The following is a 20,093-nucleotide window of genomic DNA, read 5'->3' on the forward strand; positions in this document are numbered from 1 at the left end:
GCTAGGTGTGCTGAACATCACCCCAAAGTTGTGCTCGGTTCTGTTCTTAAAATGCTCTGGAGAGCACAGTCTGTGCAAAGGGACTGAAATGAGGTGACAATAGTAGCATACTTGACTTGCAGGAATTTTTTCTCCTGTTCCTGTAGCTACAGTAAAAAGGCCTGAAAGTGGGTGTTGAAACACTGTGGAGGTAGAAGCAAACGGGAGTGTTCAGTGTTACAAAAGATGAGAGGGGAAGGCGTTCTGATGTGTCAGGTAAATAGTGAGTTGTTTGGGGGGGTTGGTTTGGGTCTTTGGTGTTGGTTTGGTTTGGTTGGTTCTTTTGGGGTGGTGTTTGTTGGTTTGGGAGTGATTTTCATAGAATCAGGGAATCATAGAATCAATAAGGTTGGAAAAGACCTCAGAGATCATCAAGTCCAGCCTGTCACCCAACACCTCATGACTGACTAAACCATTGCACCAAGTGCCGCATCCAATCCCCTCTTGAACACCGCCAGGGATGGTGACTCCACCACCTCCCTGGGCAGCACATTCCAATGGCCAATCTCCCTGGGAAGAACTTTCTCCTCACCTCCACCCTAAACTTCCCCTTGTGCAGCTTGAGACTGTGTCCTCTTGTTCTGGTGCTGGTTGCCTGGGAGAAGAGACCAACCCCCACCTGGCTACAACCTCCCTTCAGGTAGTTGTAGACGGCAAGAAGGTCTCCCCTGAGCCTCCTCTTCTCCAGGCTAAACAACCCCAGCTCCCTCAGCCTCTCCTTTTTCCCAGACCCAGGCATCTCTGACCCAGGCAGTGGAGAGGAGAAAGAAAATAATTTCCCTTTAGCTGCCTCCAGCCATAGCCAAACTGCTGCAGGCTGTGGCCTTGGGTCCCACTGAACTGGCAAAGGTGAATGATGCTGAACTTTGTAGTTTTCAGGCTTTCATAGCTACATCTGGAAAGTTGTATCTGAAAGTCAGGAGGTGAACTGGGGTGCCAAGATTCAGTTTCCCTCATGATTTGTGCAGGATGGGGAAAATATATCCAAATCCTAATAAAGATCCACCTAATCTCAAGGTTTAGAATAGAATAGAATTAACCAGGTTGGAAAAGACTTGGTTATGAATAGCTGTAGGTCTGCTGGTACTAAAACTACCACACTCAGCTGCTTTGCTTTGCATTGCTTTGTCTTCCATTTTTGCCTTACAATTCAAGGTACAAACTCTTGTTTTTTTAATAACAGTCTGTGATATGCATCATGTATTTCCTGCTGCTCAAATCATGAGGCTAGGTGATCATAGAAGCATAGAATTGTGTGGGCTGGAAGTGACCTCCAAAGGTCATCTGGTCCAACCCCCCTGCACTCAGCAGAGACATCTTCCACTAGATCAGGTTGCTCAGAGCTTTGTCCAGCCTCACCTTGAATATCTCCAGGGATGGGACCTCAACCGTCTCCCTGGGCAGCCTGTTGCAGTGTTCCACCACCCTCATGGTAAAGAACTTCCTCCTACTGTTCAACATAAATCTATTCTTCTCTCATTTCAAACCACTGTGCCTCATCCCATCCCTACTACAGGCCTTTATAAACACTCCCTCTGTAGCCTTCTCGTAGCCATCTTCAGGTATTGGAAGGCTGCTATGAGGTCCCCCCAGAGCCTTCTTTTCTCCAAGCTGAACATCCCCCCACTCCTTTAGCCTGTCCTCTTAGCAGAGGTGTTCCAGCCCCCTGATCATTTCTGTGGCCCTCCTCTGGACCTGCTCCATCAGGTCCATGTCCTTCCTGTGTGGAAGGCTCCAGAGATGGATGCAGCACTCCAGGTGAGGTCTCACCAGAGCAGAGACGCAAAATCCCTTCTCTCCATCTCTGGCCACACTGGTGGGTGCCATTGGCCTTCTGGGCTGCAAGCTCACACTGTTGCCTCCTGTCCAGCTTCTCATCCCTCAGCACCTCCAAGTCCTTTTCTGCTGGGCTGCTCTCAATCTCATCACCCTCCAGCCTGGTTTGATATCTAGGATTGGCCTGACCTAGATGCAGAACCTTTACACTTTGATTCTCCTCAGCCCACCTCTACAGCCTGTCCAGGTCCCATCCCATCCTTCAGACTTAGCATCTTGGTATCATCTGCAGACTTGCTGAGGGTGCCTCAGTCTCACTGTCAGTATCAAGAACATTCAGGGACTGCCACCATTTCTTCTGTGTGTAAATGAATTTGTCAAGGGTCTGCGCCACTGATGCTGCTCTTGTCTCGGCCTCTGAGTATACAGAGCTCAGCTCCCATTGTGTGTTGTCTTTGTTTCTATTTTCTCATGTAATGAAAGTGTGAGGGGTTGGTTTTTTTTTCAAGTAAGAGTAGTGGTGCTGAGTTTGACTAAGGTCCACCTAGCTCCTGTTTCCTCTTTTGAAGGTGAGCATATTTGCTCCTCTCTGAGTTTCAGCACCTGAAACTTTCAGGTGAAGTCTCCTTGCCAAAGCTCAGCTGGAATTTCATTGCTTTTAAACTTTCCAGTAGGAGAGCCTCAACTTTGCTGATTCAGCAGTTTGCTCATCATGAATATTTAGGAACAAGTTCTTTACCATGAGGTGAGGCCTCAGAACAGGTTTGCTCAGGGAGGTTGTAGGGGCCCCATACCTGGAGATACTCAAGGTCAGGCTCGACAGGGCTCTGAGCAACCTGATCTAGTGGAGGATGTCCCTGCTGACTGCAGGGGGGTTGGACTGGATGAGCTTTGGAGGTCCCTTCCAGCCCAGCCCATTCTATGATTCATAAAACAGTTCAGTAAAACACCCCCAAAATCTAAAGCTCCCACCCTGCACTGCAAACTGGTGTGCAGCAGCAGCTGAGGTTAATGACAAGCATCAGCTCTCTTTCCACAGCCTTGTGGTGTATTTTGATTTGGGGGGGGTTACTCGCTTCTTGTTGGGCTGTTTGATACAAAGATGTGCTGCTGCTTGAACTTGGAAAGATTGTTCCTGTTCTTATGAAGTGCTTAGTGTTTTTTCCTGATACCTGTTTTAGTGTGTTCATGCAAATTGGTGAAACCCCCTGCTGATTACAAATGTCAGAGGGTGAAGTAAACCAGGCAAGCAGGTCTAAAAGGAGGAGGGGTTTTGTCTGCCAGCCTTCATGATTCAGGGGAAAACAATTACCCATTGTCTGAGAAACCAGCAGCAAGACATTTCACACAGACAAAGGCTCTTTGTAGACTGATGCATTAGGAAGTTGCTTTCATCTTCTGTGGAAGGAGCTGAAACCTTTTGGGTTGTAAGAAAAAGAGTGTGCATAGTTCTTGATGTCTTGAGACAAGGGCGGGGGGGGGGGTGGGGAATCTAACAATGACTACACATTTTTTTTTTTTTGCTTGTTGTCATAGCTTTCATCTGCAAAATACTTTGCTTTACCAAGGAGGGCAGAGTCTTGATTCCTGTGCAGCAGATGCAAGAGTTGATCTGAGTGAGATCCCTGGTGAAGCTGCAAGCAGACCCTTGAAAACCACTTGCCTTCTGGTTTGGTTTTTTCCTCCAGGAAAAACAAAAAGAAGATAAGGCTGCTAAAGCCTCTTTGGGGCATATCATCTCTGGTCACTATCTAGTTGACAGCTGCTTCTGCCCTGTTGAAGTCTGCAGCCCAATGTGCTAAAGCCAGTGCAGCCAGAATAGGCCACCTGGAGAGCTGCAGGTAATAAACTGTGAGGTTCTACTCTAAACACAGCCATTGTCTGCAGGAGCACCACTGAGGCCAGTTGCATTCTGCCTTGGTGCACAGCTGTCTGCCTGCTTGAGCTGCTCGGTGTTTGCTGGCACAAAGGATCTGTATGAGGTCCTGTGTCCTAGGTCCTCCACCAGGTCTTCCCCTTGTTGGGGTACACTCTTGTAGCTTGTGCCCTTCACTGACCAGGCGGATGTGGCCTTTGCTGGGAAGTATCTCACCGATTCTGGTTTTTCTTGTGTTTCATTTTTCTTTTGCTAAAGCAGCAACTTTGTGGGATCTTGTGGCCTCAGGACTAGAAAACACACTGGGTTTTGTGTGACACCTCATGCTAGGAGCTTCACTCCTCCAGAAAGCCCAGACAAAATCTGTGCTAGCAAGGAGAGCTCTGCTCTGCAGCTTCTGAGCACTGCCTGTCTGCAGGGCCAACAGGCAACGTTGTTCTTGCAATCAGCCTGCCTCATTTTCTTCCCTTTCCTGGTGCTTTAAAATGAGCAACAAGGGCATAAGCAACAGGGGGAAGAACATCCTTCTCTTCTGGGCGTGCTTTTGACACCTTTTCCACATAGCTTGGTAGTGGAAAAGGTAAGTCAGTCTGTGGCTGTGTTCTCAAATGTGGTCAGATTTCAGTTCACCAGCTAAGAGCTGGTACAGAGATCTCTTGTGGCCTTTCTTTACTTGGATTAAGGTACTTCTGTGTTGCTAGTATCTGGTAGTAGTGGGTGATGGCAACAGGTTAGAAGTCAAGGAGGGATCCTCTTTTCCTGTCCAAACCATGATGCTTTTGTGGAGGTACTGTAAGGAGTGCAAAGCCCCTGCGCAAAACAGTTTTCATGCAGGGACCTCCACCCATTGTTTCAATCACTGTTCCAGGTACAGAAGTCTCTTCCTGAATCACTGCTCCAGGGGCAAAAGTGTCTTCCTGAGCTTGACTGCTTGAGGCTTCTCAGAAAATGCTGATCCAATACCACTGCCCTCTTTGGAGCAGAAAAGTGTACCTGATAATGTCCAAGTTCAAGGTTTTCCTTTAAGTCTTTGTTGTCTTACAGGTTGCTAGCAGCACTGAGAGTACCTTTTGTGAGGGTTTCCTATCTGTGGAAACAGATCAGATTCTTGCAGATCAGATTCTTGATTACTTGCTGGAGGTTTCAAAACCAAAACCAAGGAAACAAACCTCTTCTTGGATTTTTAAAGCACTCTTTTGCAAACAGCTGAAAGCAAAAAAATCTTGCAGAGTGCAGCGACTGAGCTACATATGCTGAATGCATGCTGCTGCTTTGAAACAAGAACCCGAAGAAACTTCAACCCTTCCAAGATGACTTGAAATAAATAAAAAAACCTAACCAAAAAAACCCCCCAAACACACAGCACAAGAAGTAAAGGGAGTATGATGCATTGATCAGTCCTGTATTTGGGCTGGCTTTACACAGAGGGTGAAATCACACAGAATCACAGAATGTTAGGGGCTGGAAGGGACCTCCAAACCTCATCCAGTCCAGCCTCCCTGCAAGAGCAGGGTCACCTAGGGCAGATCACACAGGAACACGTCCAGGCAGGTCTTGAATATCTCCAGAGAGGGAGATTCCACAAATATTTGTTTCTGTTTTGGTTACCTGCAAAGAGGACTCCTTGCTGTCTGCTGTTTAATGACCCACAGCAGCTTTGTGCCCACAAACCCCATCTTTTATTGGATAGTGACATTTGCTGCCCATCTTCGTCCAGGTGACCTTCACATTAATCTCTGGTTCTCCTTGCAGAACCTGGATCAAGACAGGGACGTTCCTGGCAACTCCTTGCTGGCTCTCAGGCTGAGAGGAGACTGCCAACAATGATGCCTCTTCTGCACAATTAAACAGGATGAAGCTGTCTTCCAGAGTAAAGGATAGGTGTGCAATTCAGCTTTTTGTTTAGAGAGTGATTGTGGTAGCCTAAGGACTCTGAAAACAAACCAACCAGCTTGGTTTTTACCTTTTCATCATTACTTGTATTTAATATACTTACATTGCCCTCATCTACCTTTCTACACAACTGAGGAGAGGATGCAAGCTGGCTTTCTGAGGAACTCTGATGTAAAAAGGCAGGTTTAAGAATGAGTCAGCTTTGTTTCACTCAAATGTGTGTCCATTCTCTTTGACATTTCAGTAGCTCTCTATGCACCGTCAGTCATTGCTTAGAAACTCTTATTCAGCTAAAATGACACCTTTGGTCAACTGACATTTTGACAATTGCAGCTTTTTTGTGGGTCTATATTAATACAATTGTCTTGTCCTTTCTCATCAGCATGTTTCAAAGCCCTCTTTCAAAAGAGGAGTGACGTTACCCACTGTAGCTTGGTGCATGGGGGAGGAGGCTTTGTTCCAGGTGACAGAGGAGGAAGCCACCCAGGCTGAATGAGCCCTGGTCCCAGGATCTGGATTCCTGAGCCTATTGCTTAAAAGTGAGCTCTTCCTTGCACCCCATTCAGCAAAACTGCTTAGAGCACAGCTTTCAGCTTGGCTGCTCATCCAGCCCACACGCTGAGTAGCTTGATTGGTGGGAGGACTGGAAGAGGTTGTTTGGGCAGAGAAAGAAGGGCAGCATTGTGCCCAGGGGGGGCTCTGGCTGCACCAGGCACCCTGTGGACTGAAGGCACAGACGTACAGGCTGTGGGGCACAAAGCTGAGCAGGGGTGTGAAGCACCTCTGTGTTTTTGTGTGCAAAAGAGGCTTTATGCTGGCCCCATTCCTGGCAGTACTGCACTGCACCTTAAGGTGCATGAGCTTCTTTGGTTGTCCCCCACCATGGGGGTGTGCTCAAGAGCCAGCCCATGAGCTGCTGGCCAGCTCAGTGCCATTCCTCAACACCACTTTTTGCCCTGGACATTTTTTATCTCACCGTCATTAAGAGCCTACACCTTACATTTTGCCTGCTGACCATCATTTTGGCCAGGCCAGCACAGGCAGACCTTCCCTGGTCTGGAAAGCAAAGTGTCTCAAAAGGACTCATTTATTCTTGCTGGCTGGAAGGGCCAGAGAGTAGGGCCAAGAGAAAAAGCACTGTGGTGTGCTGTTTGGTTTCCAGGTTAGCCTGCTCCCTTGACTGATGAACAGCTCAACAGCCCACAGGGCCATCAGTATCACATCTGTGAGGACAATGTGCCATGCCAGTTTGGGAGTCACCTGCTGTTTGCTTTAGTGACATCTGTGAGGACTGGAAGCACCTGGCACTTGCAAATTGTCTTCCTCTTCCTTTCCAAACTAGGTAATGGATGGCTTTAGCCACCCCTTGCAGCAGTTGTTCCCATCTGATTTGCTCAGTAAGGTTTGGAGTAGGAAGAATTTCTGGTCTGTTTTCTTGGGAAGGAAGACACTTTCTTACTGCAGAGATTGTCTTCCACAGCTGCTCTCACTACTGCATCAATGCAGATCCTTGCATCAATGCATTCCCCAAATGAACTCTGGTGGATATTTGTGTGCAGGAGTATTTGACTGCGCTGCTCCTGCTTATTTCCAGTCTTGTATCATGTGAGAGGTCAGACAGAGGTGAGCTTCCACTTAAGATTTCTGTATTTAGGGTGAGGAGAGTAATGAGACTAAAATAGTTCTTCAGTTCTTCTCCAGCCCTTCCCTGCTGCATTGTGATGCCTTGCCTGCTCTTTAGAGCCATGCCTGGGTGCTGAGCAGACACTTTGGTATTGGCAGCCTAAGGAAAAGAAAAATCTTTCTGCTGAATGGTTGTCATCCAGCAAAAAGACACACCAGAAGTATCTTCTGATGCACGTTTTTCTGCTCTTTCTTTGGTGCTGATTTATTGTGTTTTTTTAGCTTTAAAAATGATTTTTGTGCCAAAATCTGAACGTTGCTGTGAGAGTTTCTGTCCTGTTCTGGAATGGAATAGAATAGAATTAACCAGGTTGAAAAAGACCTTTGAGATCATCGAGTCCAATCTTATCTCCCCACACCATCTAATCAACTAAACCATGGCATCAAGCGCCTCATCCAGTCTCTTCCTAAACACTTCCAGTGATGGGGACTCCACCACCTCCCTGGGCAGCACATTCCAGTGGCCAATCTCTCTTGCTGGGAAGAAGTTCTTCCTAACATCCAGCCTAATCCTCCCCTGGCACAACTTGAGACTGTGTCCTCTTGTTCTGGTGCTGGTTGCCTGGGAGAAGAGACCAACCCCCACCTGGCTACAACCTCCCTTCAGGTAGTTGTAGAGAGCAATGATGTCTCCCCTGAGCCTCCTCTTCTCCAGGCTAAGCAACCCCAGCTCCCTCAGCCTCTCCTCACAGGGTTGTGCTCCAGACCCCTCCCCAACTTTGTTGCCCTTCTTTGGACACCTTCCAGCAAGTCAACATCTTTCCTTTCCTTTCCATCTGGGCCTTTGATTAATATCATGCAGATCTGTGAGCAGCTACTGAGGCACCACACATTTGGTGTCTTGCTGTTATCAACTGCTTAGGGTTCTTTGTGTGGCTTCTAACTTATGACAGACTCTTTCCACACAATCTCTGGTTTTACTATCTTTGGTTTTGCCAGACACATCTCCAGTGAATAAAAGCTGTCTCTTTGGGAACAGAGATCGTTCACTTCAAATACACTGTTAGCCAAGATGCTTCCAATTTATTCACACATGCTGGAAAACTGGTTATTGATTTTTATTAAAAAACCAAAACCAAACACTTTTATTCAAAAATATTGTAAACATTTTCTCTGTTAATTAAAATACAGAATTGCTCTCCTGAATTACACTGATCAAGTAATTCAGGGTGCTTCTATCTGCACACACCCGCACGCAGGCCCAGGTGACAGCTTGGATACTCAAGAGAAAACACATCTGGAACACAATGTAATGCATCTGCTTGGTGTCTTTGTGCACACACAGAATATATTTTGTGTCCTTTTTTCTTAGTGGCACAGGATGTGTCCTGGCCCTGGGATGAAACACTTGGCAGTAGCAGGTACTTTTAATAGCGTGCTAAGAGTCAGAGCGAACGAGTCCTACACAGATCAGCTGCAGAATAAAGAACTCCAGTAATAGCTCTCCTTCTGGCATAAATGACTGTGTTTTCCAAATGCAGGTGCTGGTGACAAGCATCTCTCTCTCCTCTGCCCCTCCATGTAGACCAACCTCTGTCTCAGACTCACAGAAACATTCAGGTTGGAAGAGACCCTCAGGATCACCAAGTCCCACTGAGAACCCTACAAGTTTCACCCCTAAACCATATCCCCAAGCACCACATCCAGAAGACTTTTAAACACACCCAGGCTTGGTGACTCAACCACCTCCCTGGGCAGCCCATTCCAACACCTGACCACTCTTTCTGTGGAAAATATTTTCCTTAATGTCCAGTCTAAACCTGCCCAGTCTCAATTCTGTGAGAAGGAAGCAGTGTGGCACAGTGCTTTGTGGAGAGCTCCTGTTAGTTCTGAACAGTGATTTGTAGGCTCAGCAGAAAAACTGCATGTCCAGCTCCCACTTTTCACATCTAGGACACCTTCTGTCATGCTGTTCAGAAATTCTAGAGGCAGAAATCAAAGCTGGCAGTAGCTTATTGTTAAATGCATTTGCTTAGCTTTGCAAAGGTCCTGCTTTTGTCAGTTTGCTTGCTGGCGAGTTCAGTGGCTGGGCTGAAATGTGTTACAGGGCATCTTGATCCCCCGTGGACTGTGTGTGGAACGAACTGCTAGACTCAGTGTGGTAAGTGATGTGAGCACCACACCACTTGCAAACTTCTCCAGGTAACCTCCAGTTCTTAAAAAGCATCTTCAGGTACTTCTTAAATTTTTCCCCCATGAAGAAGTAGATGACTGGGTTGAGGCAACAGTGAAAAAGGCCAAGGATTTCTGTTACCTGGGAAGCATAGTCCAGATTCCTGCTCGTTTCACAGTCTCTGATGACTCCCATCATCTCTAGCAGTTGTAAGAAAAGAACAATGTTGTAAGGAGTCCAAAAGAAGAAGAACACAACCATGACAGCAAAGATCATCCTCACAGCCTTGTTCTTTTTCTCATTTCGACAGTGAACTAAGGTCTTAACGATCATAGAGTAGCAAAACGTCATCACCATGGAAGGGATGAGGAGCCCCAGAATGTTGATTTCCAAAGTGGAGAAAAGCCTCCATGCTGTGAAATTGCCTGGATATCTCTGCTTGCAGGTGGTGTAATTATGTTCATCAAAAGATTCTCTGAAGACAAGCTCTGGAGCTGAGGCTGAGAGAGCCACCAGCCACACAACAAGGCTGGTGATCAAGCCATGGAAGGCAGTCCTTGCTTTCAAAGAAAACACTGCACGAACAATTGCCAGGTATCTGTCTATGCTCATCAGCATAATGAAGAAGATGCCACTGTAAAACCCAACCAGGTAAAGCCATGAAATGACTTTACACCAGGGAGTTCCAAAAACCCATTGGTCTATGGTGAAGTAAGACCAGAAGGGCAAGGATACAACAAAGAGCAAATCTGAGATGGCGAGGTTGAGCAGGTAGACGTCGGTCATGCCCTTCAGCCGTTTGTATTTGAAGAGGACCACCATGACCAGGAGGTTTCCTAAGAGCCCAACCAGGAATACCAAAGTGTAGAGAACAGGCAGGAAGGAGGCTGCAAACCTCTTGACGTTATCCTTGCTGCATGGTTTTGGAGCGTCGTTGTAGTTATCATAATAGTCATAGAAAGTGGAGATTTCAGCCTCAGGGGACTCTGTACTTGAAGAGCTCATGTTCATTTTAGCCTAGTTCCTGAGAAGGAAAGAATATAGAAAGGCTTTCAGTGAGTGAAGCTGATGTGGTTAGTCTGCAAGCCAAGATCACTGGCTCTGAATGACTTGCAGCTCCAGCACACTTCTCAAGCACACTCGTAAAATGGATCTTTAGCATGCACGTGCTTAGCCCTTTTGCAACCCTGCAGCCTGGATGTCAAGCATGCAGAACGCTGTGTCAGGGAGGAAAGCAAATAGGAATGAGAGAAATGGATCAAGATATCAAATCAGAGAAAAGAATGCTGTGTGAAAGAAAGTAACAAGCAAAACCACAATTCGCAGCAGGCAGGATTTCACCCACCCTTCCAATCAGACAAAGGTCACCAGGAGAAGATGACAATAATGCATCTGACTGTAATTTCTGATGAAATTACACCTTCTAAGAGCTGGCATGAGTTTTCAGTAAGTGCTCTATTCAGTGGCTAAATGACTAACAGGAATTTGTCCTTTTAGTGTGGATGTTCTTGTCTAGTAGGCAGAGACAGAATTCTAAGTGATGTTACTCCAAGGTAAGAGGCACAGTACAGATATATTGCTAATGTCTTGCCTTGTGTGTTATTCACATCAAAGCCAGTGTCGCTCTTTTCTTTTTAGCTTAACATACCAGAATCATTCTAAGCTTGAGTTAATGTCCTTCCCCTTTGTCTTTATGAATGGAAAGCAGAAGAAAAGTGAGGATTTGCATCTGAACTGCAAGTCAGAGGAACAAAAGCGTCTGACACCAGTGGTCTAGAGGTGACAGCTTTGCAACAACTGCACCCAGACAAACCTAGTCTATGTTCAGCATGCACTTAGATATTTAAAACTGAAAGCATGTGCTCCTAGGACACGTGTGCACTCACTTCTGGTGAAGCAGGGCTTCCTAAAACAGCTTCTAAAATAACCTGAGCATCAAGAAAAGGTAAAAGCAAAGGTGAACGCACTCACACACCTGAGCGTACAGGATGCACAACTGCCCCAGCAATTCCATTTGGTGAGTTTTACCTGTTCTCCTCCTTTCTTCTCGGATGATGTTGAAAGGCTTCTTTGCTCTGAGGGTGCAGAATCACTTGCTGGTCTCCAGGTAGCTCTGCCAGGGAGGTGCTGCTCACACAGAGCTATCCAGCAGCTGCAAAAAGCAGATGTCACAGGGGAGCTGTGACTCGCACCGGAAACTTTGTACTTCCTTACTGATTTTATCACAAGTGCTTCTTCTCTCCTCTCCTCTCTCTTCAGCAGAGGTGGTCCCTGAAACCCAGAAATAAAATTAAACCTCTCACAGTGCGTAAGGAAATGCAAAGCTTCCACTGAGAGCCTGATAACTGAGTTAAAGCAGCTTCATCTTGCATAACAGTCATTGAAATGGATGTCACAAAGGAGCTCTCATTCAACTGAGACCTCTTTCTGTCTTATGGGTTGGAAAATGCACCTTGAGCTCAGAAAAGCAAAATAATCTGAGGATCTTCTGTAGTGAGCAAAGAGGAGGAAGGCACTTGGTGGGTGTGTGGGAGGTGTGTTTGTAGTCTCTGGCTGCCAGGTAACTGATTTTGCAAGTTGCACTTTGTGATTGTACAGCTCTGCTTTTCTACAGATTGAGTGTGGGGAAGGCTCCTCTGACTCACTGCTGTTTGATCTGCCTACTTACCTTGCTAAGAAAAGAAATGAAAGCACGTTAATTCCTGCTGCCTTTTTTGCTTGTGGTCTCCTGCACTGAGTTTTATATGCAGCAATTCTACCTCCTACCACTGGCCTGGCACGGGTGGTAGTAGTGGTCAAAATACCTAATAAGCAGCAGGATGGGTGCTGTGGCAGTTGTAGGCTATGCCTTTAAAAGTTAGCTGCAGATTTGGAGCAGAAAAGTGGGAAAATACAAACAATTCACTATTGGGTGTAAAAAGGAGAACAAAAGATTATTCTAAACAATTTTCATTGGCTAGAATGTGTGGGATGGAGGCAGATGGACCCTAGCAATCTTACACATTCCACTTCATTCTCATTCTTTTCTCCTTTGGTTCTAGCTGCTGTGGCTGTTACTGCTGGGGAGATAGCGCTGGCCTCACTGTGTGTGTGGTGTGAGGGCAGAGGGTGCTGAGGATTACTGTGGTTCTTGTTACAGCAGGAAGCTTAGCAGCTCCTGTGGCTTTCTCTTGAGAGTGTAGTAAGCCCTGTCTGTCTTTTGGGGAATCCTAGGAAAGGAGAAGAGAGGACATATGCTAGAGAAATAGGATGTGTTAGCAGCTGTGCTAGCAGCTGGCAAGTGCTGCTCTCCTAAGAGACCAGCCAAGCAGAAGTAAAAGCCAGCTCTCAACAGGGGAGGCAGCTTGCTTGTTAGCAGGAGAAACTGGTAGTAGGAAGAATCCTAGATGTCAGCCCAGGAGAGTTAGATGCTTTCTCATTCAATCTCTAGTGTTACTCCAGACACAAATGTTCACTGATGCTGTTTGCTGCTGTCCCGTAAGCCTCTGCCATTGTTACTCTACCCAATAACTTACTGGTGGCTGAAATGTTTCTTCCACAATAGCTTGAGCTGAAGACAGCATGAGAACTGGGAGCTACTGCTTTCATGTTTCACTAGAGTAAAACAATTGTATGGGAAGCAGCTTCTCAGTCACCTTTCACAAGCTGCCTCTTTGTAGACTTTTAACTCCAGAGATGTTCCTCCAGTGCAGGTTGTCGCTCTGCAGGTCCTGTCTATCATCTTCTCCATTTGCTAGCAGCCCTTCAAAGATGTGAGCATCGGCTGAGGAGGCCACACTCTGGTACCAGATTCATCAGCTCTGCTCACAGAAACTAGTAGTAGTTCCTCTTGCTGCTCTCCTGTCTAAAGGTCTCAGTAATCTGTTCTTTGCCATGGCATTGCCCCAGGGGCTCGAGGTTAGCTCTTCTCCCGCAGTAACAGCGACAATGTATTTCCCTGAGCACATGCTTGCCCTGCTCCATAGGCATTGTTCTTTCTTACATTTTTACCTCAATTAATCACCATGCCTCTGCATGCTTGCCTTGTCCTGCTCCTTATCTTTTACTCCATCATAGTAAGTATCTCCTCTGAGCCTCAGTAGTGGTGGCTTTTCTTGATTTCCAGATGAAGTAGTGAATCAAATTGAATCCAGATACAATCTGTCTTCTACCCAGTGAATAGAATTGATTCCAGATACAGTCTGTCTTCTACCCAGTGAATAGAATTGATTCCAGATACAGTCTGTCTTCTACCCAGTGAATAGAATTGATTCCAGATACAGTCTGTCTTCTACCCAGTGAATAGAATTGATTCCAGATACAGTCTGTCTTCTACCCAGTGAATAGAATTGATTCCAGATACAGTCTGTCTTCTACCCAGTGAATAGAATTGATTCCAGATACAGTCTGTCTTCTACCCAGTGAATAGAACTGAATCCAGATACAGTTTCTCTTCTACCCCGTGAATAGAACTGAATCCAGATACAGTTTCTCGTCTACCCAGTGAACAGAACTGAATCCAGAAACTCTCTCTCTTCTACCCAGTGAACAGAATTGAATCCAGAAACTCTCTCTTCTACCCTGTAAGAACCCTTTCTGTCTAAGGGATGATTTCACATATCAGCAGCCCTTTGAGGTCTGTTGGCCTGTCCTTAGCACACATGCCACGCTTCAGATATGCTTCTAGTCATTCAATCATAATGTTAGCAGGGACTGCGTCTTCAGCCTTATGACTGCCAGTTTCATGTGGTGCTAGCCATAGGAAGGACCATAGGAAAGACCTGTCTGGCACATTGCCTTTTGCCTAGTCTTTCCTTGGAAGACTTTCAAGTAGAAAATGCTTCCTAAGCAGCTTGGTTTTGTGTCTGCTTGCTGCCTTCTTAAGCTGCTATCTGTACCAATCTTGGTGAAGATCACTCAGCAGCAGTGCTGATCACAGTAGCACGCTGCCGAGATAACGTAGCGGAAACGATAGCTGAGCCCAGCACAGCCAGTAACCTTCCCAGCCCAAACCAGAATGCTGGTCATGATGAGGCTGTGCCTGAGTCTGAATGGCAGCTGTGTGAGAAATGGCAACCTGAAAACACCAAGAGAGAAATGCAAGGTCCAAGATCAGTGCAAAAACATAAGGATAAATTCTTCCAGTAGCAGAGGAGTGAGCCAGTTGCAGAATGGAGAAGTGGTTGAGTGATGTTGTTTGAAGTGGTTAGCATGGGGAAGCAGGCCAGGCCAGCAAGACAGAAATGTGCCCCTTCTAGGTCTGATCAACTTCTTTATTCAGTGCTTAGGCTGCCAAGGCATGGTAACAGCAGAGGAGTTTCAAAGTTTGCAATAGCAGGATGTCACACAAAAAAGGACAGAGACCTTTGGTGAGGAAACCAGCTTGCAGTACAAGGAATTCATGGATCCTTGGATCCTGATGGTTACTTGGCTGGTGGACAAGGACTATAAAGACTAGTTGCTGATCAGAGCAGGACCCTGCTGGAAGAGGTTGAAGGCTAATTTCTGTGAATTTCTTGCAGTGTTTGTCCATCAGTGCCAATGCAGCATCCTGTGTGATAGCTGCTTGATGGATGCTGTCATCCTGCTGCTTACAGCCTTGGTGGATGCTGTGGTCAGGGCATTTAGGCACACAAGCACTTTGGCAGCATATCTGAACTTTGATGTCAACAAGCACAGTGCTCAAAGAACACATAAGGTGGGGAAGAAGAGGGTAAGGGAGAGAAGACCAATTACAGGCTTGAGCAGCCAGAGGGAAAAAGGAAGCAGTACAAGCATAAGTGTCTAGAGGCACAGAACATGATGAATGCTATTTGCAAAGGGAAACTTCTAAACCATTATCATGATGTGATGCCCAAGACCTGAGCAACTTGCCCTGAAGAAATGGACAGCTGGATTTAAACACACCCAGATGCTTTTCAAAAGTATCATAGTATCATTCAGGGTTGGAAGGGACCACAAGGATCATCTAGTTCCAACCCCCCTGCCATGGGCAGGGGCACCCCACACTAGATCAGCCTGGCCAGAGCCTCATCCAGCCTGCTCTTAAACACCCCCAGGGACGGGGCCCCAACCACCTCCCTGGACAACCCATTCCAGGGCTTCACCGCTCTCATGGTGAAGAACTTCCTCTTCACATCTAGCCTGAATCTCCCCACCTCCAGCTTCATTCCATTCCCCCTAGTCCTATCACTACCTGAGATCCTGAGAAGTCCTTCCCCAGCCTTCCTGTAGGCTCCTTACAGCATCCACCCAAGATACTTTATGACAAGCAAGCTGAAGCGTGGGGGAAGCAAAGTCTGGGACTGCAAGGAATTTAGAGCAGCAAATACCTTGTTTCCAGAATGGATTTCATTCCTAGCAGATTGGAGGATTGATTTGTGCCCATGCCTCTGGACAAGGATCGTGAAGAAGCAGTTCAAACCACAAAGCTTTTGGTTCAGAGCTGTGAGGATGTGTTGTCAGCTCAAGACTTTGAATCTTCATAGCAGTCTGTTCATACCATACCCTCTGCTTGTAGGAGCAGCTGGGGAATTCCTTTCTAAAAGATTGCAAAGTCATTGAGGAGATGAAGAAGTTCATCCCAAAGGAGGCAGGAAGTTTGGGGTGAGTACTGTCCAGCTGAAAAGGTTCATGAGTTTCTTCCTGCAGAGCAAGCTACACAAACATATTGGAGTACCTCACAGATAGCTTGTGGGGCTGGGCAGGCAAATTCCTGAAGGACTGGGAGTGCACAACCACTCTTCTATTACAAAAGTGCTGAAAGAGATGGAGGAGCACAAAGTGATGCCCATGACAGTGCTCTCAGTGAGATTATCCTCACAATGGGTAGAAAATCAGCTGGAAGTCATCCTCCAGTGGGCAGAGGTAGATAAAGCAAAATAAATTCTGTCAGTAAAAGAGAAGAAAATCCAATGGGAAGATTGCACCCAAGTTGCTGCACGCTTCATTATGCTGCTTCCTCAGCTCTTTGGCAAAGTATTCAACAGGCGCACAAAAAGCAGCAAGGCTTCTGCAGGTTCCTCAGCATTATGATTTAGATGTTTATGCTACAAGAGAGACTTCTAGAGGAGTATTTGGATACTTTGCTGAGAGATGTAAAAGACATTGTGACTAAACAGTCTAACTTCCTCCAAGGCTTCCTATATCCATTACTATGTGCAGTGAAGAAATTGCCATCGATGGCCAGGCAGATCGTGCCTGAACTCAGCTGACACAGGAGTTGATGGGACAGCTTAACCAGAGACTATCTGGCTTCTGGCAAAAGGAAGAAGGATTTTGTATAGATAGAGAAAGGATTTCCAGGATACACTCTGAGTAGCAGCATCTCATAACACCAAGGATCTTACCAAGTGGAATCTGTATGATGAGATTTTAGGGCTGCTGGTGTTGGAAATGGGAGGTGGGAGTTTGCCTGTTCTAGTCAGAGAATCATACAATGGTTTGGATTGGAAAGGACCTCCAAAAGTCATCCAGTCCAACCCCCTCTGCAGTCAGCAGGGCCATCTCCAAGAAGATCAGGTTGCCCAAAGCCTTGTTGAGCCTCACCTGGAACATCTCCATGGATGGGACCCCAACCACCTCCCTGGGCAACCTGTTAGAATAAACCTTTATTAGAATAAACCAAACCAGGTTGGAAGAGACCTTCAAGATCATCGTGTCCAACCCATCAACCAATCCAACCCACCCAAACAGCTAACCCATGGCACCAAGCACCCCATCAAGTCTCCTTCTGAACACCTTCAATGACGGCGACTCCACCACCTCCCCGGGCAGCCCATTCCAATGGGCAATCACTCTTTCTGTATAGAACTTCTTCCTAACATCCAACCTGAACCTCCCCTGGCGCAGCCTGAGACTGTGTCCTCTTGTTCTGGTACTGGGTGCCTGGGAGAAGAGACCATCATCAGCCTGTCTACAACCTCCCTTCAGGTAGTTGTAGAGAGCAATAAGGTCACCCCTGAGTCTCCTCTTCTCCAGGCTAAGCAGCCCCAGCTCCCTCAGCCTCTCCTCATAGGGCTTGTGTTCCAAACCCCTCACCAACTTTGTTGCTCTTCTCTGGACTTGTTCCAGCAAGTCAACCTCCTTCCTAAACTGAGGGGCCCAGAACTGGACACAGTACTCGAGGTGTGGCCTAACCAGTGCAGTGTACAGGGGCAGAATGACCTCCCTGCTCCTGCTGGCCACACTGTTCTTGATGCAGGTCAGGATGCCATTGGCCCTCTTGGCTGCCTGGGCACACTGCAGGCTCATGTTCAGCCTACCATCAACCAGCACCCCCAGGTCCCTCTCTGCCTGGCTGCTCTCCAGCCACTCTGACCCCAGCCTGTAGCACTGCATGGGGTTCCAGTGTTCTGCTAATGATCCTGCCAGCTCTCCAGTGCATGGTTTTTGGTTTTCTTCTGTGGCAATTAGCTGTATTTTGGGAACATTCTCCCAGGGAGACTTTTTTTTGCATTAAGAACAGAGCTGAGATTTTTCAGTCAGTTTCCTCCACTATAAGACAAAAAGATGCAAGAGAAAAGGCCTTCATGATCCTCTGGGACTGCCTGCTGGTTTTTGGAAAGCTCTGCTGCTACCAGCAGGGAAGTAGGGCAGCAAAGGCTCTTTGTCTCAGGGCATGTGTGTGCAGCTGGGATAGGGTGGAGAAGCTATTCTGGCCCACAGTGTCATGCAGAGCTGCAGCTGTGCTGCAGAAGCCTGCCACAGCAATGTGTTTCATGCCTCATCAGCAAATGGGAAGGTCTTTGTATGGAGCCTGAGCAAGAGCATGTCTCCAGAAAGAGGAATGAATGCTCAGCCACAAAAAGAGAAGAAGAGTTGTGGCTACAGATGCTGAAAAATTAGGATGTTTGAACCCCAGTGAATGAAGCAAAAAAAAAAACCACCAAACCAACCCAAAACATCTGCCAGTTCTTGGAAACATAGACCCAAAGGAAAAAAAAATCTCTGAGCAAATGAGATGATGCAGAAAATGGATGAAAGCTGCTGCTGTGAGGAAAGCTCCTGCAATGGCCTGGAGAGAAGGAGGAGTGAAAGGGAGCAACTATTGCTGTAGTCAGTAGCAGGGGAGCTTTGAGGTCTCCTCCTAACATGGCAGCTTGGCTTTTTTCAGCTCCTCCTTGGAGAAGAACTTGGCAGAGACTAACAGAATGGGGATGGCTGGAGACTGTGTGGTTAAGAGGAAAAGGGGAAGAGGTCTCGGTGAAATGTAGAGGATGTTGCTGTAAGCTGATGGCTTGGCAGGGGAAGGGGAGAAGAGAGAAGTCATCTTGCCTGTTACTATCTAGTAAAGAGGTATGTGGTACTGACCACATCACAAGAGAGGTGAACCAAACCTGACTAGCCTGACTGGAAGGAGATTAATCTTTTATCTGGGATGGGGAGGAGGGGGCACATTCAAACCAGCTGAAGGGAACTTAATAAAAGCAGAACAACTGAAGCCAGGAAAACCTTGCTTCTCACAAAAAGATGATTTCAGCCACTCCCACTTTTCACTTTCTATGGAAAGGCTTGTCATAAGTCACTTGCTCTTCTAGAAGATGCACAAGAGTCCCACCCAAGAAAGGACTGCAGGTAGACATTTAGCTAACCCACTAGCTAGGCTGTGAGGTACCACTGATACCCCAGTGCACCATCTCTTCCCTCTGGTATCAGTGTTGGCCATGGATAGGTGATTTGGAAGTGTTTGTTAGAGAAGTCCTTACACAGAAGAGGCTGACATGGGAGAGTGGCAGATGATTACCCACATGGTCTAGTCCATGTGGTGGTGTTAGGTCGTAGGCTGGACCTCTGATGATCTCAGAGGTCTATTCCAGCCTCAATAATTCTGTGGTGGTGACTAAAGACAGCTAATTGCTGCAAAAAATCAGTATGTTGACTGATTGTGTGGATCAGAGCAGGATCCAGGCTGCCAAAGTCACAGCTGGACAAACCTTTCTCAGTTGTTCTCTCCATCACATGGCCAGCTCCTCCTTGCATGGTCAGCCCTTACGTAGTTCTTCTGCAGTTGAAATGAATTTGAATTGCAGGTTGCACATTGATAGTTCTCTGCTTGCTTGTTGGCAAAGTGTTTGTGCCTCCTCTCCACTGTGAAGTTCTTTTCCTCATAATTTTCCAGATTCCCTGAGCACTAAAGAAGGAAAGGGGATGAACTGCCTGCTTTTGGAGACAGCCACTGTCTCCACTGTTGTGACTGGGTTTTTTCCTCACTTTTCTCAAGTGTATTTTTCGTGCTCTGTACTTGTTCATCAGTGACTGCAGCGGCTGGACTGGGGTGTCCTCCTTTGCCATGAAAGACTTCTAAGTCTGACAGTTTAATGATGCCACCCTCTGGTGCAAATGAAAGGAGGCATTGACACAAAAAATGAGGAGAATAAGTGATGGGGGAGCTTCAGGACAGAAGGTTTGGCACGAGCAAGAGTGATTACAGACAGTGAGAGGTCGTGGTGACTTGTCTGAATGTGACTTGATGTGTGAACTCTGCCCAGTGCATTCAGTGTTGTCTTTATGGTACTTGTGTTTTGTAGCTTCCTAAAACCTGAGCTGCCAAGAGGGTCTGGAGAGCAGGGACCAGCAGCAGGACCAAGAAAAAAGAGCTGAACAAGAGACCAGGCGATGGGGAGCTTTAATGATTCAAATGGGGGCTGGCAGCTGATCAGCTGGCAGCAACGCAAGGACACTTATTTACTAAGACTGGTCTCCATGGGGGAGAGGGACTCTGAAGCCACTCAG

The 20,093-nt window shown here is 46.8% G+C and overlaps 2 protein-coding genes and 1 pseudogene across 2 annotated transcripts in view; 2 read left to right on the forward strand and 1 right to left on the reverse strand.

Annotated features, from left to right (window-relative positions):
- Positions 1-8,279: 8,279 nt before the first annotated feature.
- LOC137448426 (C-C chemokine receptor type 4-like) lies at positions 8,280-11,520 on the reverse strand. Its single transcript, XM_068152962.1, has 2 exons — positions 11,409-11,520; positions 8,280-10,404 (listed from the first exon to the last, which is right to left on the reverse strand). Exon 2 carries the CDS (start codon positions 10,389-10,391, stop codon positions 9,309-9,311), a length of 1,083 nt encoding a protein of 360 aa, XP_068009063.1. The 5' UTR covers positions 10,392-10,404; positions 11,409-11,520; the 3' UTR covers positions 8,280-9,308.
- Positions 10,921-19,616, forward strand: LOC137448443 (cohesin subunit SA-2-like; annotated as a pseudogene).
- SLC25A38 (solute carrier family 25 member 38) overlaps positions 15,901-20,093 on the forward strand; it is a 41,329-nt gene continuing 37,136 nt past the window's right edge. Inside the window, exon 1 of the mRNA XM_068152779.1 lies at positions 15,901-15,965. The gene's annotated coding sequence lies outside the window, so the exon portion shown is untranslated. The remainder of the gene's footprint in view (positions 15,966-20,093) is intronic.

The sequence above is a fragment of the Melanerpes formicivorus genome, unplaced genomic scaffold (assembly GCF_026170545.1).
Source record: "Melanerpes formicivorus ecotype bairdi unplaced genomic scaffold, bMelFor1.0.p_v2 SCAF_24, whole genome shotgun sequence".
NCBI lineage: Eukaryota > Metazoa > Chordata > Aves > Piciformes > Picidae > Melanerpes > Melanerpes formicivorus.